The sequence below is a fragment of the Lagopus muta genome, chromosome 10, assembly GCF_023343835.1.
Source record: "Lagopus muta isolate bLagMut1 chromosome 10, bLagMut1 primary, whole genome shotgun sequence".
NCBI lineage: Eukaryota > Metazoa > Chordata > Aves > Galliformes > Phasianidae > Lagopus > Lagopus muta.
In genome coordinates, this window is record NC_064442.1 from 2,333,660 (window position 1) to 2,358,547 (window position 24,888).

The 24,888-nt window shown below is 45.4% G+C and overlaps 1 protein-coding gene across 4 annotated transcripts; it reads left to right on the forward strand.

Annotated features, from left to right (window-relative positions):
• Positions 1-306: 306 nt before the first annotated feature.
• DPP8 (dipeptidyl peptidase 8) lies at positions 307-24,596 on the forward strand. Of its 4 annotated transcripts, XR_007379062.1 has the most exons (21): positions 307-447; positions 2,289-2,558; positions 3,097-3,209; positions 4,118-4,291; positions 5,184-5,352; positions 6,589-6,699; positions 7,061-7,189; positions 8,918-8,979; positions 9,978-10,078; positions 11,163-11,340; positions 12,639-12,798; positions 14,178-14,257; positions 14,474-14,626; positions 15,239-15,374; positions 16,034-16,179; positions 16,430-16,576; positions 17,115-17,267; positions 19,197-19,339; positions 20,009-20,120; positions 20,702-21,976; positions 23,331-24,596. XR_007379062.1 is itself a non-coding variant. In XM_048955941.1 (20 exons), exons 2-20 carry the CDS (start codon positions 2,300-2,302, stop codon positions 20,822-20,824), a joined length of 2,649 nt encoding a protein of 882 aa, XP_048811898.1. In that variant the 5' UTR covers positions 307-447; positions 2,289-2,299; the 3' UTR covers positions 20,825-23,313. The 4 variants fall into 4 exon arrangements, 3 of the variants coding, with proteins under 3 accessions (XP_048811898.1, XP_048811900.1, XP_048811899.1); XM_048955941.1 differs by lacking the exon at positions 23,331-24,596 and having other exon boundaries at positions 20,702-23,313; XM_048955942.1 differs by lacking the exons at positions 307-447; positions 23,331-24,596 and adding an exon at positions 991-1,009 and having other exon boundaries at positions 20,702-23,313.
• Positions 24,597-24,888: the final 292 nt, after the last annotated feature.

Genomic DNA, 24,888 nt, shown 5'->3' on the forward strand with positions numbered 1-24,888 from the left:
CAGCCCTGAGCTGGTGACAGCGATGGCGGTCCTGGTGAAGAAGCCGAGGGCTGTAGGGGAGTCGTACCGCCGGCCTCAGCCCTCGGCTGCTTCAGACAGCGCTGTGCTGAGCAAGAGGGCTGCGCGCACCGCGCCGTCCGCCCTTTTCCTCACCCGCACAGCCTGGTCCTCCCGGCCAGTAGGCGGCGCCCTACCGACCCACCCCTGTATGCGCGGTGCTGCCGGGCTGGAAGCCGTGTCGTTTCCTCCACGCCGACAGGGGGCGCGCGGCGTAGCCGAGCAGCCCGGCGGCCCATCTGGCGGAAGCGGAAGCGCCCGGCGGGGCGGCTGGGCAGCATCGCAGCCGCGGAGCGCCGTGAGCAGCGGGGTCGGACGGCAGCCGGCGTTCTCGGGGACGCCCTGCGGGGAACCGCCGGTAGCACTGGAGGGGCACCGAGCCTGGAGAAGGTGGGGGATTTGTCCCCGGGCTGCTCGGCTCGCTGCCCTCGGCCGGGCCTGCCCGCCGCACCGTGGCTGGCGGTTCCTCCCGGGCTCTGCCCGTTTCCTCCGGCCGCCCGGGCGGCCCGGCGGCTGCTCGCCCCGCTCCGGGCCCGTTTGCCCCTCCGGCACGGCCCTGCGCTGCGGTAGTGCTGGAGCTCGCCCGTAAGGACGGTGCATTCCGTGGCAGAACGAGGCGGCAGCGATCTCGGGCAGATCCTCGCGCTAAGCCCGGGCTGCCGTGCCTTTGCCGTTCGTGCCAGGTTGCTTCTTAAGGCCGCCGCTCTTCGTTTCCTGCTTTTCTTGGGAGGGGTGTCTGAGAAGTAGGTCGGGTTGAGGCATACCGGCATCCGCGCGTAGGTGGGGAGAGGAGATTTTTCTTTGTTGGAATTCTGTGAAGTAGCTGAAAGTTTTTGTTTTTTGTTTGTTTTTTTTTTGTTATTCAGATTTGAAGCCTTATGCCCGGCTTTTAGCTCAGTTTGAGCAGAGCGCTGTGCTGTGTGGGGCTGGGATGGCCTTTCAGTCTTACAAGGTTTACATTTTGATTTGTTTTTGTGTTGTAAATGTGTTAAGACAGAAGAAGTGCCTCCCTTTGTTGTGTTTGGATTTGCAAAATTGCAAACATGCTTTTGATTGAGACTTGCCCTGCTCTGCTGTTGGTGTTCTGTGTTAAAACAGGCTAGATCCAAGTTGCATGCAGTCTCTTCCTCTCATCTGTGAAGAGCAGCAGGAGCAGCCAGTCCATCAGGGAGCTTTATCTCGGGTAGCTGTGCTGGCCAAGCCCATGCCTTGAAATTCTTTGGCCCTTTAGTGCCTGTTTGCTGAATGCAGGTGCTCGGTTTGTTTTTCATTATTGTCTTTGGCAAGCTCAGACCAGCAAGCTCTGCCTGTTCTATAGCAGCGTGTCAAACAGTTGTGCAGCCTTTCCATTTTATATATAGAAAAAACAAGCTGCCTTTGAGGATTGACAATCGTCACGCCTTGCTGTCTTTGTTAATGAATTATGTGTAGGAGTTTATAGCTGGGATCCTTTTGGAGCTGCACTCAGATCTTGGATTTATGGTTTCCTACTGCCAGATCTCTGGGCTGTTTAGTCTAGCTTAGATATGCTTTGTAAAGCACGGCTAACTTCAGGGAGAAATATCTGCTAACTGAACAACCTGTTCAGGAGGGTAAGATCAGGTCAGTCAGTTTGGAAAACACTCATTTCACTGGGTCACCTTCCTGTATGGCCTCATGCTTTTGGAAGAATCTGTTTGGAAATTGTAATTATGTGCTTGTAGATGGTATCATTGTGATGGTATTGCTAGACCCTTCACAGCTTTGTTTGAAAGGAGAAATTACAGGAGAATGATGGTTGCCCAGCCCCGTTGTGTATGGCCAGTAGGTTCAGAATCAACTTCAAATACTGTATCTGCTAAGCAGTTGGCTGTCCCAGCTCTTGATACAGTCCTAATCAGCCTTTATTCTGATATCAATGTATCAAGCTAGTTTTGCCGTTCACAGGGTGGAAGAATGAAGTTTGAGCTTAACAGGGAAGGATTTATTGAACTGAGCAATAGAGAGGTGTTAAGATAAAGAGGCAAACACTAATAAGTCTATGTGGATCTATGAAATTATTAGCTTTGTTCTGAAAGGCTGAGCATTGACAGCCTGTTTTCCATAGCAGAAATGCATCTCCTTTTCCTTTCAGATTTTCCATGTGAAATAGCAGGTTTCTCGTAGCATTTTTGCTGTATTGTGTTTTTGGAGTCTGATGTGAACTTTGGCTGGAAAGGAGTGCTGACCCTCTGGTGTTTTTTCTTTTCCAGAAACATGCAACATGGCAGCAGCCATGGAAACTGAACAGCCAGGCCTCGAAGTCTTTGAAACCACGGGCTGTGAGGAGCAGGTGCAGAGAGAGGAGCAGCCAAAACCTGAGCCTTTCTATGTAGAGAGACATTCCTGGAGCCAGCTTCGGAAACTGCTCACAGATACACGAAAGTATCATGGATATATGATGGCAAAAGCCCCACATGACTTCACGTTTGTTAAGAAAAATGATCCCGAAGGACCTCATTCTGATAGGATTTACTATCTGGGTAAGTTTGCTGGCTCAGCCTTGCCTTGACTAAACAGTCACTGCAGAGGTGGTTTGGATTTGACTGTTCCTCTGTGCGCACCTGATTCCCTCTGGTTGGTCCCCAAATGCCTTGGCTACTCAGAAATCTGAGTAGCACTGAGAGAGATGAACAGGAAGGAGGCATTCAAACCTTCCTGAAGGTGCATCATCTTTGAAACATAAGCTGCATCGTGCTGCACTCCAGCCAGGTGAAATAACAGAGCAGACCTTTCTGAACTTAAAAGCTTATAAAATAAAAAGATCCCTGACCTTCAACAAGACAAGGTTATTCTTCAAGCAGCATGTAGTAAGCCTGACTGTAGTTCTTTGTTCTTCACCTTCCCTGTGACTTGCATTTCTGAGAAGTGGGGACTTCTCAGTGCAAGGCTGCATTGTAGAGACTGTCAGTGCTTCCTTTGGTAGGAATGCCTGTGAAGCTGTTTCTTAGCATCTTTTGAGAGTGTTGGAATTATTAATAGGAAACTAATGTACTTTGTTTCTTTCCTTTTTGACAACAGCAATGTCTGGGGAGAATAGAGAGAACACACTCTTCTACTCTGAAATTCCAAAAACTGTGAACAAAGCTGCTGTCCTGTTGCTTTCCTGGAAGCCTCTCTTGGATCTTTTTCCGGTGGGTCCTGATTTTTTTCTTACATCTTAGCAACACAGCAAGGCTTTGAGGTTGCACCTATAAGCCGTTACTGTGGTCTCAAAGACTTCAAGCTTCTCTTTGTATTTGGTTAACTCTGCAACCATCTCAAAAACAAGCGTAATTTTCTCTTCAGTTTTTGGAGCTACAGCCTGTGTGCATCATGAAAGCTGAGTGTATGTGTTTGATTTGTCCTTTGCCAGCAGAGATTACAAGTGCTAATTTGCATCACATTCTCTGCTTTGAGATCCTGGGCATTGCTGAAGGAGCCTGTAGTCTCAAATAATCACTGTCTTGCAGGGGGAAGCGATGAGTCTCCCCAGTGACCTGTCAGTGGCTCTGTGACTCAGGCTGAAGCAAGAAATCTCTTTTCCACTCTAGGTTGTGTGTCCTCTTCTCACCTCCGTGCACCATAGCAGGTTGAGGGAGGCAGGATATTTCCTGTGTGGAATTAGGTGTGTTGTTTCCCCATGTTGCTTCCTGAGGCTGTCAGCCAGACATAAAACTCATGCTGTGCTTTCCTCCCACCAGACCAGTCACCATGTATCTTTGCAAAAGTTAGTGGAGGCTGTCCTACTCATTCTAGAAATAATAGACCTTCTGTCTGATCTTTGTCATACCAGCGTACACTGGAAATAATGCCAGCCTTACTAAGGGAGAAGTGGCTCTCAGGTTCCCACTTCTGTAGGATATGGTCGAGGAATGCACCTACAAGTTGTCGCAGCAGAAGCACAAGCAGGAGTGGGCTCCTGGCTGTCAGCAGGATTCTGGAGGAGGAGGGTGTCTGCACAGCCATCTGGTCCTGGAAGCTTGGCGTGCAGAGATGCTCTGACAGTATTGTAGCAAATGCAGAGCAGAGGTGTTGATTGTGCTTCTCTGCCCATGTTCAGGCCATCCTGGACTATGGTATGTACTCTCGGGAAGAGGAGTTGCTGCGGGAGAGGAAGCGGATTGGCACTGTTGGGATTGCCTGCTACGACTACCACCGCGAGAGCGGCACCTTCCTGTTTCAGGCTGGGAGTGGAATTTATCATGTAAAAGATGGAGGCCCTCATGGATTCACTGTGAGTTTATTCATCTCTCTGTCTTGCACAGCACTTCCTGCCTCTGGCTGGAAGCTCCCTTGCTTCCTAGTGAAGGCAGAATGTGAGGTTCAGCTATTGCTGCACTGCCATGGCAAGTTGCACTGGAGGGGCAAGCGGCCTTAACCAACCTCAAAACGTGGAGAAGTCCTCCTTAGGGATGCATTGCCATGGTTACAGAAACTTGGATGGAGAATTAAAAAGAAATGGTAGAATCTCTGGTGGCAAGGCAAGTCACTAGACTTTCTGAATTTTATTTTATTATATTTTACCAATAAAAAGGGACATGAAGCCTGTGGTGCTCTGCTCTTCCATGTACTCAGAAGTCATATCAGAGGCAGCTTTTGTTCCCAAGCTGTGGTTTAGAGGTCACTGTTCAGCAATCAGTACTGTATGTGTTACAGGATTTGGCTGTAGAACTTTGTGAACAAGCAGCCTTTACTCTTTGCTTGTGCTAATGCTGGATTTGAAAGCTGAAACCATTTCTTGTTGATACAGGAGATGCTTGATGTTTGCCTAACCCAGCTGTTACTGTATCTCGAGTTGGTTTAGGAGAACAAGATTTCTGTCTGTTCTGCCTGTCAATTTTTAGGTGTGCCAGGCTTCTGTAGCAAGCTGTCTTCTGATTTGCAGTTAATTCTCAGCACTGGTGAAAGAGGCCCTGGTGGAACTGTTCGAGATGGTGGAAGCACAACTTTCCCTATAAAGTATCTGCTGATATTTTCCTGTATTTTGGAAATTGTAGAGATTGCTCTCTTGTAAACCTGTGTGTTTGAAGTCAGCAAGCACATTGCTGTGGTCATAGAGACCTTCTGGTAATCTAGGTCAGTGACTGTTTCACTACTTACTATTCTTTTTTTCTTCTTTCAATCAGCAACAGCCTTTAAGACCCATTCTGGTAGAGACCAGTTGTCCAAATATCCGGATGGATCCTAAGCTTTGTCCAGCTGATCCAAATTGGATTGCCTTTATCCATAGCAATGACATCTGGATATCTAATATAGAAACCAGAGAAGAAAGGAGGCTAACATTTGTGCACAATGGTAATTCGTCCTGAATTAAAATCTCTGCACCTCCTCTGCACTTGTTCTTGCTCTACTGAATTAAGTAATGGCATTAAGTTATCTCCTGAGATCTGAGGGAATGGCAACTGTTTACTTCATCTGGGGTTTGGTTGTCATGTTCTGTATGTTTTCTCCAATGCAAATGCTGCAGGAAAATTCTTTTCCTGGGTCCACTGGGAAAACCAGAATCTGGCAGGATGAGTTGTTTGTTGAATACATATGGAAAGACTTCTCCTGAATCACATATTCTTTTTATGTACTGGAACAGTCGTTTTTGTGTGGAGTAGCTGTGGGTGGAATAGAGCTGGGGGAAAGTTTCTGCCAGCAAAGTCAGGCTGCAGGGCTTTTTAGAGACAATATAGAGTTTCTGAATAGCACTGTGGCTTCTGCTGGTGCCCTCATACTCAGTCTCTTAGGTTTGTGCTTCTACCCCCCTCCAGGTCTGGTTTAGACATGTATCCCAGGGAAAGGAAATGGAAAACTGTGGGTAAACAGCTTCTTAAAATCCATTGCATTTTGCAATTGAAGCATGCAGCTTGTACTGAAACTGCATCATTAGATTTGTAACCAAATCAAAATTTTTGACACTTTACAATAATACTTGAGCTTATTTGAAAGTTAGTTATTAAAATATTATGTAAGTACATTAAAAATAAACTATAGCAATGACTCCTTCTCAGATGATAATTATTTATGGAGCGCTGCTAAGTTACCTCCAGGGTAACAGGAAAAATATTGAAGCCCTATGGATAGGGTTGAGATGTTATGTAAGGCTGTTACTTTCAGCCTGTACACTGAATGAAATGCTGGTGATTTTTTCTGAATGTTGGTACTTTCAGTGTTGGTTCTCAGGATTTTTTTGCTTTAATTTCCTTAAAACTTGTGGTTCCAATTTGCTGAGCTCAGGTAGAGAGAACATTTTCTTTCTTGGATGAGTGCATGGAAAACTGAGGGACTAATTGGGTAGGAGTAAGAAAAGAAGATGAGGCTTTTCTTTCCTAAAAGAGGCTGCTGTGTCAGAGAGGATTAGGTCTTCCCCAGATAAATCAGCAGAGTGGGGTGAAAGCAGTTCTGCTGAGAAGCCAGATTTGCTATCATGTCATTGTTCTCCAGAGGCTGAACATAGGCTGTGTTTGGGATAATGCAGAGCTGATTCGATTCTGCAGTACATCATGAACTAATTCTTTTGTGTCTTTTTTTTTCTTTTTTCTTGAGAACTTGCCAATGTTGAGGAAGATCCAAAGTCTGCTGGCGTGGCTACTTTTGTGCTGCAGGAGGAGTTTGACAGATACACTGGCTATTGGTGGAGTCCAAAGGCAGAGCCAAGTAAGTGTGTTGGACACAATGTGTCTGACAGGCACAAGTAGTTGCCCCCATGCTGTGCTGTCTAGGGAAAGTTACTTCTTGTCTTTGGATAGGAACCTTATAGGTCAAGAAGAGCTATAAGTGTCTGCAGTGGTGGACGTGTTAAGGTGCCCTTGTTAGCCCAAGCTAATGGGGGAAGAAACTTTCCTTCTCACAACAGTGATAGGAATTGCATGAGACTTGGTGCATTTTGTATAATGAAACGAGAGTCACAGACATTCCTTCATCCTTTCAGCCTGCATGTTCTCCTAGGGAAGCACTGGTGTCTGCAGTAACCAATTTTGAGAGCTGCTCTGATCAGGAAATGTTAATTCCTTTACAGCACTGAATGGGGGTAAAGTTCTTCGAATTCTTTATGAAGAAAACGATGAGTCAGAAGTGGAAATCATTCATGTCACATCACCCATGTTGGAGACAAGAAGAACAGATTCCTTCCGGTACCCCAAAACTGGTGAGACCCAGATGACCTTGCATCTCCATTTCTGGGAGATGCTTATTTTATTCCATGTGCCTTACGCTGGTGATAGAGCAGGGCGTTGTTGTAGGCATGACGTGTGGTCCTGGAATTAGTGCTCAGGTAGTAGAAATGTATGTGGAAAAACTTCTGCCCTGGAGGTTTGATTAGTCACTGGTGCCTGTGTTGATTTTCCAGCCATGAGGTTACTAAGAACTCAGTCTGGGTCCCTCAGAAGTTGGCAGAAACCCTACCTGATTGTCGCTATTTTGGAGCTGCTGTCTCAGATCCTGGCACAGAGAAGCTGGTTCCTGTTACAGCCCAGTGTCTCTGAGGGAATAGCTGCAGAATGATAGCATTTTGATTTTCCCAGGGGGAGGCATCCTGCTAGCTGCTGGCAGTGCCCTGGTAGCTCTAAAGGACTCTGATCTCCACAAATGCTTTCGGACTTGGAAAATTGTGCTTGTTTACAGACTATGAGGGAAAGCCTCTGCTGCCATTTTCAAACAGGGAGTGATGCGAAGGCTTCAGCAGTAAAGGAACGAGGGCAGGCTGGAGCCAATGAGACTTCTGCAGTCCTGCTGTGCAGTGCACTGTGCTGTGCCAGGTGTATAGGGCAAGTTTGAGCAAGCTGACCCTTGCTCTTCTGAGATTTCGCTGCTGTTTTTGCAGGACGTGTTGATCACATTATGAAAGTAGTTAATTTCTTTCTTACTCCTGAAATCTTTTTATCTGTTTTTATTATCAGGTCTTGTAATTGCCCTAATCCTTTGGCAAGAGTTTCCTGCTTATGATTCTGATTTACTGCTCCTTTTAAGGAGCAGGAGGGGCCATGTTAGCCTGCAAAGCAAGAGGTGACTTCATGTTTTCCAGTGCTAGGGTACACTTAGATTTCGTGAGGGTGTTTTATTATACTTTTATTAAGTGCTGAATCTAAGCAGTGTAGGAAAACCAGGCAGCCAAAGCCTTAAATGCCTTGAAAACAAACAAATGTGTTTTAATCTCTGTCCTCAGTTTCCAGTCAGAACCACGTAGGCAGTAGGCTTTTTTGGGTTGTTATAAGGGCAAAGCTTGAGGTGGTTTGTTACCAGGGTGAAGACGAGTACTTCAGTAAGCCAGAACTGTGGCTTAAAGCAAGTCATTCCACTTCAGTGCGTCAGTTTCTGTGAGTTGATAAAGTGAAAGCAGCATTGAGAATATTAAATCTATGTGGAAGCTGCTAGATGGAGCTGCCTAGACTGACACAACAACTTTACTCTTTATCCTTCACCTCTGCTGTGCAGCAGGCCCTCAGCACTGCAGGTGCTGTACATCTGTGTTGTTCAGGCTTTGTATGGAGAGCTAGGTGGATTTTCACTGTCCAGCACAGAAAAGTATTGCTCTGCTTTTTATTCAATATCAGCCAAACAGTAAACCAAAGCTTGCTTTGCTGTCCAGGTGGTGCATGCATGCTTTGTCTGTGGGAGAGCAAACTGACTGACAGTAGCATAGCTCCTTGATCAGAGCTGTTTGTGGCATTACATCCACCAGTTCTACTGTGTGTCTGTAGTCTCTTTTTTCTGTGCCTGGTTCTCTAATATGTGCAAGCAGGCTATTTGACCAAAGAGTGTTCTGCTTTTTTCCTGTTCCAGTTCTGTACAAATAACAACGCAGTAATCCACAGTTCAAGCCTGCCCTCTTGGAAGCAAACAGTTTGTGCCTGACTGCTAACATCTGTTTTTGTAGGTACAGCAAATCCAAAGGTCACTTTCAAGATTTCTGAAGTGGTGATCAATGAAGAAGGAAGAGTAAGTTCCATGTTCCCCTTGTTCCCAAGTTAAATTTGATTTCTGTGACTCTTCTTGGTAAAAACCGCTTTCCTTTTCAGCATAACTGAACTTTGTTGTGTTAGCTCAGTGGCTTACCTGGAGGCAATGCACTTGGCTCCTTCCTTGTGTTCAGCAGTATTTCTCAAGGACTGTTTGATGAACTCAGCTGCAGAGCAGAGCATTTTAGGTGTGAATGGTTAGGCTTTGCTATGTGACAGATGTCTTGATTGCTTGGCTGCAGACAATGGAAAAAAACTGATTGCAAAGAGAATGTATCACCTTATAAAAGCATGAACTGTGGGAAAAGATGAGCTTTGCTTTCACTCCAGGAATTTTGAACAAATGCAGAAATTTCCATAGGCCAATCCAAGGTCTTTGGACAATTGGGGAATTAATCTTACCAAACAGATATATTAACCTCCATACATTGTTGGATCCTGTCTGCTCCTGAGCTGCTGCAGCTCATCAACACTCACTTGCTGGGACAGCGGTGCTGATGTGAACCAGCAGTGAGGGAAAGCTGCCAGGATCCTTGGGGTACCACTGCGATTTGTCCCAGCAGGGGCAAGCAGCAGAGCTGTGTATCAATTAGAACCATATTGATAACTGGATGCCATGCAGAATGTTCAACATACAGCAACAAAAATAAGCTTGGTACAAATCACCTTCCCTTTGTATTTAACATGGGGAAACTGATCCTTTAAGTGTCTTAGGCAAGGCACGTGATGGATTTGTGAGCAGAATCTGTATTCCTCAAGTCCCAGCCCTTGCTGTGCTGGTAATTAACAGCTCTACTAATATTCTGGTGTCTGGCTACAGGTGGGGTGAATACCCTGCACTGAAAGGACAAAACAATCTAAATTGCTTAAGCTGCGCAGAAGAAGTCTGCTGTGTCCAGACTCTCATCGTGCATGAAAACTGATTGTGTGGGTTCGTCTCAGTCAATGTCAGTCACTGAATTACTCCTTTGTCAACAGATTGCAGGTGTTGTGGATAAAGAGCTGGTTCAGCCGTTCGAGATCCTCTTTGAAGGAGTAGAGTACATTGCTAGAGCTGGGTGGACGCCAGAAGGAAAATAGTGCGTATGTTAATCCTGTCTCTGCTTAGAGGGTTTGGGCAGTGCAGCTAGAAGCAGAACGTAGCGGTCTTTGTCTTCCTTGAGCTGAAGCCTTCTTTCATTTTCCCTTTGCTACAAATACATCTGCATAAAGAAGGCAGCTTCTCCAAAACCAAACAGTCCTTACCTCCTCTGATGTCTGGCCCTACTGCTTGGGGATGGGCACTCACAGCCTTTGATGTTTGTGTCCTCCCAGCATCCCTGTGAGACAGAGTGCAGTGCTGTTATCCCCATTTTGCAGATGGGGAACTGAGGCCCAGAGAGGCTAAGTGACTTGCCATAGTCACACAGGAAGTCTATGGCTGAGGACAGAAATGAGCCCAGGTCCCCCAGGCTACCACCCTCACCTCTGGAGTGTCCTTACTGACCAGAGTTACTGATCAGAAAACCTGCTATAAGTGCTACTTACATTTGCATGTCATTTTTAGCCTTGTCGATGATGTAGTGCAGTGTTTCTAATTCACCAGAAGCATCTCCAGAGTTGCACTTCTCCAGTTCTTGAATCTAAAGATTTCACTTTATTTATTTTTTTCAAATGTGGAAGAAATGCAGGGACACATTTGTTCCATTGTCTTGCTTTTTTTCAGGATTATTATTAGAGCTACATGTAAAGTCATCAGAAGTATGGCAGGGTCTCCTGCCAGTTCATTTAGGTGCCAGTATTACTCTCTGCCAGGTACAGATTTAAAACATTAATATTTTGACGAGTATCCTGAAACATTGGTTATTCCTCTTCTTCGTTATTCCCTCTGATTTTTCTCCTCTCTTTCTCCTTTAAAGCACAATCCAAATCTGGGGGAATAGAATTAATTAAACTTTTCAACCACCAGTGCTTATGCAATATTGAAATGAAGAGAAATAGTTATGGAAGAGGTTTGTTTTTGTGGGTGAGATTTTACATGTGGCTTTTTTGCTTAATCTGAAGCCGAACATTCTTGACTCCCCCGAAATGCCTCGTGGTAATGTGCTGCTTTTGAGGTTTTTCAGATCTCTCTACTGTTCATTGTTGTGTGCTGTTTTCTCTTAATATCTGTCTTCTCAACAGCATTTGGTCCATCTTACTGGATCGTTCCCAGACTCGACTGCAGATCGTCTTGATTCCCCCTGCATTATTCATCCCAGTAGAATATGATGCAATGGAAAGGCAGAAACTTATCGACGCCGTACCAGATTCTGTTACACCTTTAATTATTTATGAGGAAACAACAGACATATGGATAAATGTAAGAATTTGAATTTCAGCCTTGTCTGACAGTTTGTTGTTCGAGACCCCGTGTGCAGCACTTGGGCAAAGTTGATGTTGCTGTGCTGTGCTGCCGAGGAGAATATTCCTGTTGTCCAAGTTCTGTGCCTGTTTCTGGCAGAGAGCTGCTCTAAAGGGCTCATAACATGTAGAGGGCAAAAAGATGTGTGATGTGAAAGCAGAGCTGCTTTGCTTGAGGCCGCTAGGTGATCAGAGAACTAGGAACGGAGCCCAGGACACTGCTGTTCCAGGATAGCCCCATTCCCACAGTGTTACCCACTGTCCTCCAGCTTCTTTGTACTTCTGTTTGCCAGAAGCAGTCCCAGCAGGTGAAGTATTCTTCAGCCAGTGAAGATGTATCTAGGTGGCAGTGGGGGAACATGTCTCAGGAATCTGCTAACAGTCACTGAAAATCCTCCTGAACCACACATATTCTGGTGAAATGGATCCCTGTGTATTGGTTGTGGAGGTATTCTACAGGGCCTGAGCTCTGTGATCCTGCACACAGGTGTGCTAGGCTCACGGTGTAGGAAGGAGTGCTGTTCCTGCTTGTGCTGATCTCCAAAGAGGCATCCTGCTGGGGGTGTACCAGGGTGCAGGAGAGCCTGAGAATGTCAATCACTGGTGGGTAGTTGCATCTTTCAGCTGAGTGTGGGCACAAAGCCTTCCAGTAAATGGTTTCTGTACAATGAGTGCTCTGTAGTACTGTAATTTCTTTTTAGTAGTAGTGTGCATGGTTTCAGGATGGTGCAGTATGTTGTCTTTTCTCTGTTATTTTTCTGGCTGGAGTTGTTTTTGACTAGCAGCACTTATTGTGCATATAAGTGCTTCTGATGCTTCAAACGATTGTCACTTGAAGCAAGAGCTGGCATCTTTATGAGTGGGAAGATGATGTCAGTTCATCTTTCTCTAAATAGCCCTTATGGGCTTCTAGACAGCACCTGGCAGAGCTGGCCACCAAACCCTGTCTTATTTTGGTTGGCCTTTGTATGCTGTCTGCAGAGCTGGACTCACCTCTGTATACAAGCTAGAAAGGCAGCTGCAAAAAAACTTAATTCATTCTGTGGCCAGGATATAGGCTATCAAGAAGCCTGGAGCTGTGCAGCTGTTGCAGTTTGCAGACACCTCGTGGCTCTTATGCATTATTTGTTCTGCCAGTAAGGGACACTGTGCTGCAGCCTGCTGGTGTAACCTGTGCTGGGCAGTTAGAGGTGTTCATGTGTGACTTCAGTGCCAAAGTCCTGCTGATAACAGCAACGTGCTGTTCTGTCTCCACAGATCCATGATATCTTCCATGTTTTCCCTCAAACCCATGAAGATGAGATAGAGTTCATTTTTGCCTCCGAGTGTAAAACAGGATTCAGACACCTATACAAAATTGTCTCAATTTTGAAGGAGAGCAAATATAAACGGTCATCTGGAGGACTCCCTGCTCCAAGTGAGTGAGTTTATTCTCTTGCTTTAATTGGGCATTTGCTGCTGACTGGTGAGGAAATGAATGTCCTTCCGGGTGGCAGGAATCACTAGAAACTCCTGTTGTTTCCTGAGAAGCCCTTCACTGTACAGTCATTGCTCTTGAAATTGTAAGGGGGTTATTCTGTGTGCAGCACGCCTTCATTTTAACCCTGATTCTTCCTTGCTGACTGGAGGTGAGAGTTTCAAAAAATCAGATGCCAGATGGGCTTCCCTGTGGTGCTGTGACGTGCACTGAGTTGACAGTGATGGGGTTGTTTACTTCCTGACTGCAGTGGGTTAATCATTACAGCAATAACGTGGCTATCTCTGATCTGAAGGTCCAGTGTATCTAATAGGTGTTCAGGACCTGGTTTTGGAAGTGAAACCAGCGTGGTTCCTGTCAGCCTTTACAAGCAGATTGTAGCAGAGGCTGATAAAGAGCACAGTTTGAACATGCTGTAAAAAGGACTGCAGAGGGCCTCCCTGTCTAAGGGGCCCACTTGTTAGTCCCTTTAAAATGAACATATGTGCTTGGCAGCAAAACCTATGATATGGCAACTATTCAGAGAATTCCTATCTGCTCTTAAAAACAGTCATGGTATTGCTGTATAGACAGAGATGTTAGTAGGAGAAAATTACTGACAGCTGTTGCAAGTGGAAATGCAGAAAGAGTAATTCCAAGCAAAAAAAAAAAAGAAATCAATGCAAGGACCACGTGCTTCCAAGCTGCAGTCAGAGTTTGCATGGTGGAGCTGTGCACAAAGCCCCTGGAATGTTTTTTCCACAGTATGTGTTCTTTCATTTACAGTTTCATGCTGTGATATTTAATTTACTTGTTGTGTGTTGAAGGCACTCGCTGAGTTCTGCGTGCACAAGAAGTGCACCTAATTTTACTGTAGGTCCCAGCTTAGTGCAATTGTTGGTGTGGGTTTTTTTCCAAAAAGCATTAGATTGGGTTCATTAGACTTCTATGATTGTATCCAATTACTTTTTCTTGCTAGATCTCCCTCCTTCCAAGGCAAATGAAGCCATTTTATAAAAGCAGAGCTGCTTCCCAGCCCAAAGCAAAATTCCCCATTTTTGACACCGGAGATTCCCTTTGCACCCTTTTCAATATTAAAAAAAGCAAGAAGCAAAGCTATCCAGGTGTCACTTTGAGAGTACCTGTGAATCCTTCAATACCCAGCTCTCAGAATGTTTAGTACCAGCTCTGACATTTGTCTGCAGAGTTGCCAGAGATACGGGTCCTCTGCGAAGCCACGTTGTTCTTGGCTTGTGTCTAGCAGAAAAGCTTGGAAAGAAGAAATGTCATGGTGTCTGTGTGTTCTGTAAAATGTGTGAGTGTAAAATCTCTGTTTGCAGGTGACTTCAAGTGCCCCATCAAAGAGGAGATTGCCATTACCAGTGGGGAATGGGAAGTGCTTGGCAGACATGGGTCCAATGTAAGTCTCTGCTCGTGCTGCATGGATATCTTGCAAGCAACACAGGCATGCTGGAAGACAGCTGGCATTTGGCTTCTTCCTTGCAGATTGCTGGACAGTAACTCCAAATTATAGAAGCAGTGAGGGGGGGGGGAAGACTTGGTGGGGAAAGAAGACCTGGGCTTTGTTTTAGCCATAACTGGATATTGAAGGATGTGTTGTTTTTGTTTGTGACAGATCTATGTAGACGAAGCCAAAAAACTGGTGTATTTTCAAGGCACGAAAGACTCTCCTTTAGAACATCACTTGTATGTTGTTAACTACAAGAATCCCGGAGAAGTAAAACGACTGACAGAACGTGGTTACTCTCATGCCTGCTGTGTCAGCCAGGTATCCATCTGCACAAGGCCTGGATAGGCAGGGCTGCCTGGGTGTGTTGTGTTTTATTGCCAAACGTGTCCTTCACCAATCAGCAGACAGGGTTGTATTTCAGTGTAACAGAAGTCGATGTTACGCTGTGCTGTGTGCTTAATATTGTACAGTGAGCGTGCGGCCGCCTCTGGAAACTGGATCTGACCTCCTGGTCCAGGTTGCTCTTCAGCTCAGACAGGAGCTCAGGCAGGTTGAATTGCTTGAAACCAAGCCTGGCTTTTCTTGCCTGAAGTGGGCTGTTGAGAAGTCCCCTGAGGAGGCAAACCTGTGGGGAGGCATTTGGGGCAGTAAGCTGCTCTGCTGTAACTGCTCTGCCTGGAGAAGAATGTATGACAAAGTCCTCGTGCCACTGCTGGTTTTGCAGGTGTATTTTTTAGTTTTCAAATGTCAGTGCCTGAATCTTGCTGAGGACTGTGGCTTCTCAGAGTCTATCACTCTTATTGCAAAAGAGACTTCCTGGTTTCATTTGGTTCCTAAATGTCTTCCAAAAGATATGAATACAGGAAAAAAATGATCCTTTTGCTTGTACCTCTGTACTGAGGAGTTCAAGATAACACTTTTTCTCTCTAGGATTGTGACATGTTTATCAGCAAGTACAGCAATCAGAAGAACCCACACTGTGTGTCCCTTTACCGGCTGACAGGACATGAAGATGATGCAGCTCAAAGGACAAAGGAATTCTGGGCTACGATTTTAGATTCAGCAGGTAACAGAATTGTTAGGAAACTGCAAAAAGACAATCAGGAAGATGGGTGAGACTTCCCAGAGTCTAATCTGAGATTTGCTGTTGTGGGTAATTAGGCTTCCCTGTGAAACTCACACTTGTGTTTGTGGAAGTGGAGGAGTGGCATTTTCAGCTCGATGACGAATGAGTATAAGCTGGCCATGAAGGAATTTAGAGTGCTAAGTTACTAAGTTTTTAAATTGCTAAGTTTCTACTGCCAGTAGAAAGCATGTTTTACCATCAGTAGGGGGGAGTTGAGTGAGCTTGTTTACTTTTTAGCTAAATGCGTGCTAACAGGCTTGCTTCTGGGCCTCTGGGGAGGGCCGCACACTTCTGAGGCAGTTCTGTGTTGCTGTCTGCTGGTGTCTTTGTGAGGCAGCTCTTAGGCTTTTATTTTTCCACTGTGATTCTGTTACTTTTCATCTTGTTGCTGCATTCAGGGGAGAAGAGGAATGGGTATGTGACAGGACAGAGAAAGCTCCCATATGTCTGGGGCATTCCCAGCCTCTGCCTGGTCCCAACCATATCCACGGGCAGTGTGGGGAAGCTGTGTTGTTGAGGATGCAGCAGCACGGTGATGGGACAGGGCTGGAGCAGAGCTGTCCATTCCCTGTTAATCCAGGCTCTTTGTGCCTTCCCAGGCCCTCTTCCTGATTACATTCCCCCAGAAGTGTTCTCCTTTGAGAGCTCCACAGGGTTTACGCTCTATGGGATGATGTACAAACCTCACAATCTGCAACCTGGGAAGAAGTACCCTACTGTGATCTTCATCTATGGAGGCCCGCAGGTGAGTGCAGTGTTTCTGAGTGGTGGGGTGGAGCCTTTGGACCCTTCATTTCCATGACACAGAATGACTTCCTACTGAGGGAAGAGAGCTTAATTCGTAGCAGCAGACTTACAGCTGGGAGGAGAGATTATGAAAAATCTACATTATAAAGCTGTATAAAACACTGAAAGGGAAGTAAATAAAAATAGCCTGAAATGGGATTAATAGGTTTGATTACATAGGTGACTGTGTCGTTGTCCTTCTGTTCCAGGTGCAGCTAGTGAACAATCGATTTAAAGGACTCAAATATTTCCGATTGAACACCTTGGCCTCTTTAGGCTACGTTGTTGTGGTTATTGACAACAGGGGGTCCTGCCACCGAGGGCTGAAGTTTGAAGGAGCCTTCAAATACAAAATGGTAAGTGTAGACCAACTGGGTCTGGTTCTTCATTTTCAGCCAGAGCCAGGTTGGAATCCTGGTGTTACCTGAGCTGAAGTCCCAGTCTGGCACAGATATCCAACATAGTTTGTGCAGTGCTGCTTAGTTTGGGGAGGGAAACGGTGTGCAGTTGAGCAGTACGAATGTGAGAGAGGAAAGGTGCTCAGTGTAGGATGGGTACAATGTCAGGATTTGAGTTTGCAAGCTTATCACATGCAAGGGGAGCCTTATTACTAAGGGAGCTAGATCATAAAGGTCCAATCCAACTCAAGCTATTCTAGGATCTCTCACTCTCACCAGAAGTACAGGTTTTATCTGGTGGCTTAGCATGTGTTTATTGTCTAAAGAAGGAAAGGAATCATCTCTCTGTAACGTGCCTAGTACAGTGGAGTGCTGGTGTGTGGATGGGTGCTGCACAAACAGAAGCAGCAAAGGTACGAATGCTGGTTACTTTCAGAAATCATGAGATGTGCCTTTTGTCTGGGTCTGACAACTTCCCTTTTCTCTCTCTTCCCAGGGGCAAATAGAAATTGATGACCAAGTGGAAGGGCTGCACTACTTGGCATCGCAGTACGACTTCATTGATTTGGATCGTGTTGGCATTCATGGCTGGTCATATGGAGGCTACCTCTCTCTTATGGCTTTAATGCAGAGGTCAGATATCTTCAGGGTATGTTCGTACATTGAGTACTTATTCTGGTGGTGCAAACAGAATGTTTCCTCTAATCGTGTAACCTCCCTCAGGTGGTCACAGCACAAAGACCAGTGAGACGCAGTGCTCTGCCTGTTTCCACCGAGATTTTTCTAGTTAGGCAAGTTCTGCTGTTTTAGAATACCTTCCTTGTACAGGATTTCTAATTAGGCTTTTTTATATTAGACACTGGCTAGCCTTCTGATGCTTCCAGAAAATAGATCTTAAAATTTATTCACACTTTAAATCTAGTGCTTTCCAACAGGTCACTGTGCAGTTTTAAACCAGCATTCAGTGGATACTGCAAGAGCAGTTCTCTGCACTTGTTTCCATCTGTAGCATGGGGACGAGATGCTCTTCCTCTGTTAGCCTGTTGTCAGTGTTGGGTTTTCAAGGGTGTCGGGGACTGGTATTCACACTTAGTCTGTACTGGAACAGATAGGTGATTCAGCTTTTCAAACAGAGACAGTGAGACCTGTGCAGCCCCAGTAAGTCATGCTAATAGAGATGCCTCATAACACTGGATTGCATTTGTAAGATTAAGTGCTGCTCTTTCCCACCTCCCCATGCAAGTTTGCAGCCTTCATCCTCAGGGCGATTTGGTGTGACTGCACCATTGCTGTGCTTCCTTCCTTTAGCTCCACGTGAGCTTGACATAATCCTGACCTGATGTGAAGGTGCTGTGCTGTCTGTGAGGCTTCCTGTGTTGATGTGGGCAGGGTGCTTTTGGGTATCCAAGAAATGTAATGTGAGAGGAGTGTGAGGCAGTTCAGGTAGGCCAGTTTTCTTGAAACATCTGAGAGTTCTTGTGAGCCAAAGTGAGGAGGATCAACTGTTCACCCCATTCAGCTGAACACAGAAGGTGCTGCCTCTCTGGAGCTGTGTAGAACAGCTTTAAGCTGATTGACTTTTGAGCTTGCAGAAGTGTAACAGTGCTGCTGTAGCTTTACCAGTCTGAGGTCACGTGTGCGGAAGGTCCCTCATATAGTGTCACTCTTGCCTGCTTTGTGCCAGCTTAGCTCTTTGTGCTGTGAATCAACCAAGGGAAATTACCCCGCTGAGAAACAGCACCACCATCTCTTCCTCCTCCCCTCTTTACTCTCCTTCTGTCCTAAGAGAATGGTTTCTTTGTAGTCTTGATCTATTCCCAGATCGATTTGTAACAGTGTGTTCTGTAACAGCCAGGGGGGCAACCTGGCCGTGGGGAGAGGTGCTGGAAGGAGGTGCTTCTGCTTACATGACTTGAGAGCACTGCAGTAAATGGCAAAACTGTTGCTGGGCAAGTGTCAGAGGCAGAGATGTGGTGAGAGCTGAATATTGCTCTCAGCACGGTTTGCTCCTTGTGGTTCTCCTTGCTTTGTCTAAATCCAACCTCAGTATTCTTGGGAGGTTCAATCGTTACTTTTTCACAAGTCCTTAAGGATTATCATATAAAAATACTTGACTGGAAACGAGTTTTATTTTGTTTAGTTTTTTACTGGTCTTTTCTCACAAGCATCTCTGCATGCTGTCAGTGGGTATGCAGGAGGGATTACTGAGTCCTAGGGAGCTTTTAAGTCCAGTTTCTGTTAAACGCTCTAATAAAAAGTTCTGTGACCCCAAAGGAGAGCGCTCCACGTTTTGAATTAAGTCTGCTTACCTCCAGCAGGACCTGCAGGTGGTGTGCTCAGTGCTGCTCCCGATTTGTCCATAGGATCTTCCTGCTTTTAGCAGCTGCCTGGACGTAGGCTGTAGCTGAAGCCTGCAGATGCACGTGAGCTGTGGGAAGGACTGCTGTGGACTCTAAGGAGAGCTCACTAGCGTGTATCCTGAGCACTGGGGTAGCCATGACGGAGGGAGGGACATCTCCAGATCGAGGTGTCAGGGTTGTCATCCCTTCCCTGTGCTGAGAGCCGTGCTGACTTGCAGGTTGCCATCGCCGGAGCGCCCGTGACGCTGTGGGTTTTCTATGACACGGGTTACACAGAGCGCTACATGGGCCACCCGGAGCACAACGAGCAGGGCTACTACCTGGGTTCCGTGGCCATGCAAGCTGACAAGTTTCCTTCTGAGTAAGTTTGGTTCTGCAGACTATTTATTTCCTGTTCTTGGCAATTAAATCTCGGAATCATAAATGCTGGTATTAAAACAAAAACAACACTAATGAGCTTAATAGACTTGAATGAACATTTGCATAATTACGGACCATTCCAAGTAATCCCTTTTATCCTAGCTGTAATTAAGACTATTTTTATGTCTAAAGAAATGATAAACACATCTCCAGTTATATGATTAGCAGTTTAGAGTCACAGTAAGCTAGACAAAAGTTAGTTTATCAGCATGCTTTCTGTGTGCTTTCAGTCTGCATCAGCACAGAGTTGTCTGCAGAGCAGGCTGAGGCTGCAGGCTTTCTTGCCAAAGAGCAGAAAACCAGCAGTGATTCTGAGCAAGTGTTAAGCTGTTGAATTATCCAAGGTAGGAATTGTTTCTGAAAATAGTGATAATGTGCAGATAAAAGATGTGACTGTTATGTGCGTGTACAGGAAGAGCTTGTAGAGGAAGAGAGGGTGGGTTTGTGACGAGCTGCAGGTCCATCCAGGGCAGCTCACAATAGCAAAGTTACTCTCTTCAGTGCAGCCTTTTTTACTGTTTGCTCTTTTGGAAGGAGTGTTTGTGGACTGTGCAGTGACTGGCAGCTTCTGGGATGCTATCTAGAAATGTTTGTCTCTTGCTTTCCTCAGACCAAACCGTTTGCTGCTGCTACATGGGTTCTTGGATGAGAACGTTCACTTTGCACACACTAGTATTTTGCTCAGCTTTTTAGTGAGAGCTGGGAAGCCATACGACTTGCAGGTAAGGCAAGAATGAGGATGTGAAAATGAAGTGTTGTCTTTGAGGAGTACAAATATAGAAGCTTGTGTTGTGTCTGTTCTGGGCAGCTTGGGATTCTGGAGTAAAACTCCAGTATTTGAGCCTACTGTGTTTTTTTTAAAGGAAGGTTTATGAGTAAACCAAACAACTTCTAGGTAAATGAGCAGTGAAGACTGCTCCCAAGGAGATCTACAGTTTGGAAGCAGTACTACAGTGTCTGTGCAGCACAGAGCAGGCTTATGTAATTAATGAAACCCTGCTGGTTCTGTGCAGATGTAGCCCAGGTACCCTGCATTGTGCTGCAGAACTGAAGCACGCTGGTGTTTGTGATGGCTCCAAGCAGGATCTGCTTCTGTTCAGCGAGGAGTCGCATCCAGCTAAGCACAAGCTGGATCAGAGGATGCAGGTTGTTGTCTCCAGGCTCAGGAAGCAGAGGAGGGGATGCTGAAGTGCAAACAGAGCTGCTGCACGGGGATGGCACGCACATTTTGAACTCCAGGACCAGTTTAAATGTTGACACTCAAAAGTTTTGTGGGTACTCATGACTTTATTTTATATTTTAGATCTACCCTCAGGAGAGGCACAGTATAAGGGTGCCTGAGTCGGGAGAGCACTATGAACTCCATCTACTGTATTACCTGCAAGAGAATCTGGGCTCTCGCATTGCTGCCCTGAAGGCAATGTAACTCGCCTCTGCAGGACTCTGCTCAGCTGGCTGCTGTTCCAAATGAGGAGACAGGAAACTAGAGGAAACAGAACAGAACTTTGCGTTTTGGTGCCTGCCACGTGTGCACACACATTCATACACAGAGAGACACTTTTTTAAAGTAAATTTGGTGCCATATAGGGAATTAAAGGACGATGGCCTAATAACCTTAAAGCTTAGGGTGTAAATAAAATCCAGTGTCTGTAGTGCAATGCAGTACCATGGGTGTTCTCTCGGGGGAGGAGCTCAACTGAAGATAAAGTACTTCCACAGCACCAGATCTTCACGTTTTAAAAAGGCTCTGATCTAATCAGTGTTTTTACAGTGTGTTCCTTGACACTAGAAAGTTTACTCACTACACAGCAGGAGTTTACCTGGATGCTTACAATGTGTACGTTACGTTTTGAATGTCATTGTATAGCTTTTATGCTTCCTAAATGGGATGTGTCTCACTCCAGAAAAGTTGGTCCCAAGTTAGACACGTCCCCTATCCAGCTTCTGATTGTTTTCTAAGGAGAAACACTTTTAAGCTGCCCTAAGAAGATTTTAAATTTTGGATTCAGTTCAGCTGATGCCAGATTCTTTTCAAAAATGGCTTTTCTTCTCAGGATAAGTCGTACTGGTTTTCCTTCCAGCAGATTGATGTCCTATCCTGATTGTACTTGATTTCACCTGGGGAAGTGAAATGATGTTTTACTGTGATGTGAGCATAACAATCTTTTATTTGGGATGCAAACTAATTTAAGGCAAATTGCTGAGACTTTGTAAATTCTAAAAGAAGCTTAAAAGTGCAGCCCGTTCCTCACTGACATTTTTCCCTGACGTTCATCCTGGAGCTGTTCTTGCAGTACTGTTTTCTTACTGTCACCTCAGCATGATGTAGATATATGCATCCTGTTACAGTTCTGAGATTCAACGCTCTGATTCAAGGGTCTGCAGAGGATTTGGAGAGGAGAGACCATACGAACACTGCGCATCAGGCAGTGTGAGCTGCTCCATTGGATTTCCTGATTATATTCAAGGCACTGTTTCCCAGGCTCTGCTCAGTCCTCTGGTCCCAGGTCATTTCCAGCACTGCTGCATAGCATGACTGTGATGCTGTGTTTGAGAGCTCCCTTCTGCATAGCTTAAGGTAACCCCTCTAAGCCTAAAGGATGAAATCCCAGTTGTGTTTTTGTTAGTGAGGTTTTAACTAAGCAGCAGGCTTGGCTAAAAAGTGTCTTATGTGAAGTTACTTTAAACTTGCAGCAAGTTGTTCGAGATAGAAATCCATGGCAAAATGATTCTCTTTAATCCAGGAAATTCTTCCCTTGGGACCTGCCTCTGAGACTCTTGTAAGTTTTAATGGTTTTCTTAGAAACCTAAGAACTTCCTTTCCTTTCCTTTTTGGTGCTAGAGAGAAGCTGAGCATGGTTTTTCGTCTTTTCAAAACATGGAATCCCTCTCAGTACTTATGCTCTTTGTGCTCCACACGTGCCCTTGTCTTTTCCTCGCTGTGGTGCTGTTCAGCTTGGCCATGAGACTCTGGGATTTAACACCATCTGATTATATTGCATCACACTGCACATTTTGCAGTCAGGCTGCTGAGCGCTGACACTGGCAGAGCCACTGCAGTTACACGGGTGTGAAATGTGATGTGAGAACAGGATTTGGCTTGGGGATTATGCAAAAGATAGCCAAAGCAAACAGGTATGCAGTAGGTGTACGTTTCCCTGACATGGGAGCGTTTAGTTTGGGGATTGGGGTTTCAGATCACTGTTTTTTCAGTGGATGAGTTGAAATCCCCTTAGCAGGTCGGTAACAGCCTTGCTGCTGGGATCTGGCATGGCACACAGAGAGCCCGGCTCCTTCTGACACCTCCTCTTTGAGAAAGGAACTGTGGCTGAACCTGGGCTGTCTGCTGTAGTCAGTGCAGAGAGATGAGTAATTGTGCTGAAGCTTTTGGTCTGGAGCAGCGTGGCAGGGAGTACAGAAAAGTAAAAGCTGTCACGATGGAGTTCTTTTCAGTTCCTCACATGTTTATGCTGTATGATATATACATATATCTATATCTGTTCATATATACATATATGTATAAAATTACACGTGGATAGCATCACCTTTTCCAAGGTTGTTTATATTTTGTTCAATATTTAACTTGCTTTTGGGGTGTTTCTGCTCTTTTTCTAGAGGTGAGTACCCTTGAATGTAAATGTTTATGATTTTTAAGGCAAAATTGATCCTTTTGTGTAAAAAAAGAAAAAAAAGAAAGAAAAAAAAAGCCTTCATCAAGCAGTGCTTCTTTGGCAACTGAAGAACTAAATGTTATGCAAGTAAACCAGGCTGGATTTTGATTTAGCACAGTGCTGACATATAACTTTTAAATAACACATCTTTTCGTTGTTTTAAATATACCTATTGAAAAGCTATTAAGGTGCAAAGCACTGTAAGTACTCTATTTTGCAACATATTCTTTTTTTTCCTACAAAAGTTTTTTCTTTTTGCAGCAGCCAAGCACTTTAAGACCCCCTGCTCTCTTATCCTGCAGAAGTGCTGGGAGGATTTATCAGCAGAGCTTTGCAGTTCTGGTCAGAGATGCCTCGTGTGAGCTTTGAGACTGAGGTAGGGAGGTGCCGAGGGCTCTCAGAGCACAGATGGGTGCCTGGGGGTCGGATGCAGCAGTGTGCTCTGTGCCCAGCAGGCGCCTGCGCTGAGTAGGAGGGAGACGCAGCCTTCATTGCACAGTGGGCATTGGCTTCTTCCCAGCAGTTGCACTGATGTCTTTGGAGATGAATGTTTTAACGTCTCGTACCTCAAAGAATACATGAAACCTGGGGATCTGTGCTGGAGTTGGGTGGTGATGCCAGCAGTGGCTGGGATTTGTTGAGGTTGTTTCTGTGGGAGCCCAATCTCTGTCCCTTCTTATGGCAGCCTTCAGGAATTTTGCCAAATGGGGTTTCAGCCTTCACACAGGAATTGCACTCCCTACCCCGTCCCTTGGTTTCCAGTGGTCTTCTATTCAGAACAAAATATAATTGGTAATTAACCAGAGCTGCTGAGTATTTGTAAGCTCTCGACTTCAAAATGTTGGTTAATGAAATAATGAATTCAAGCCTCATGTAAAGCTTTGAAAATCAATTAACTTCATTATATCGCAATGGAAAATGCATTCTCTGGTTATTGCTAGTTCTGTATGGGGAATGAGAGAAATACTTTGAGCAGAGATATGGGTGCTGCTTCCTCCCCAAGCACAGCGTGTGCCACGCACTGCAGAGATTTCCCAGCTTGACCATGGGGTCCCAGCACCACTCCATGGGGGGAGCACCGGGTTGTGCTTCTGCTGTGTCCATACAGAAGGCTGTTTTGCTGCTGGCATGACGTTTGGCTTCTGATGAGGCAATAATAGAGTACAAGTGAATGAAATAACGGCCCGGATTAGGATACTGCTTTGAACTGCCTGTTTACTGGAGTACCAGAGCCCTGCAAAGACTTCCATGCACCCCTCATGGGTCTTTGGACAGTCCTTTCACAGAGAGCTCTTGGTGTGGTTTTTACGTAGATGTTCTGCACAGAGTTCAGGTTTTTAACGTTAGGAGAAGTGCCTGCTGTTTGCATTAACAGAACTGCATGTCTCACTCCAGTGGGTTTATGGTCTCCCTCCCCCACCTTTCTAGCGACTTAGCTTTTAATCGTGTAAAGTGGAGACATTTGTTTTGCTGCTTTTTATTACAAAACCTTTGTGGCAATAAAGATGCTGCTAAATAAATTGAATTAAATGGTTCCCCTTCCCCCCCACCCCCGCTCATTTTCAACTGTCTCTCTTCTTGATTTAGTAGAGTTTGTGCATAATTAGATCTCCTTGCTTTGTGCTGCGGAGAGCAGCAGTGATGGAAAATGTGCGTGTGCATTTCATGCACTTGTTGGGCATTTAGTGAAAGCATCTGATTTTTCCTGTCCCTTGTGATTAATTGATACAAACAGGAAGTTCAGGCACTTGCTTGGTATAACCGCACTCCTGCTTCTTCCCATTCCTGTGTGCTGGGAGCAGCCCTTGGCTGTGGATCT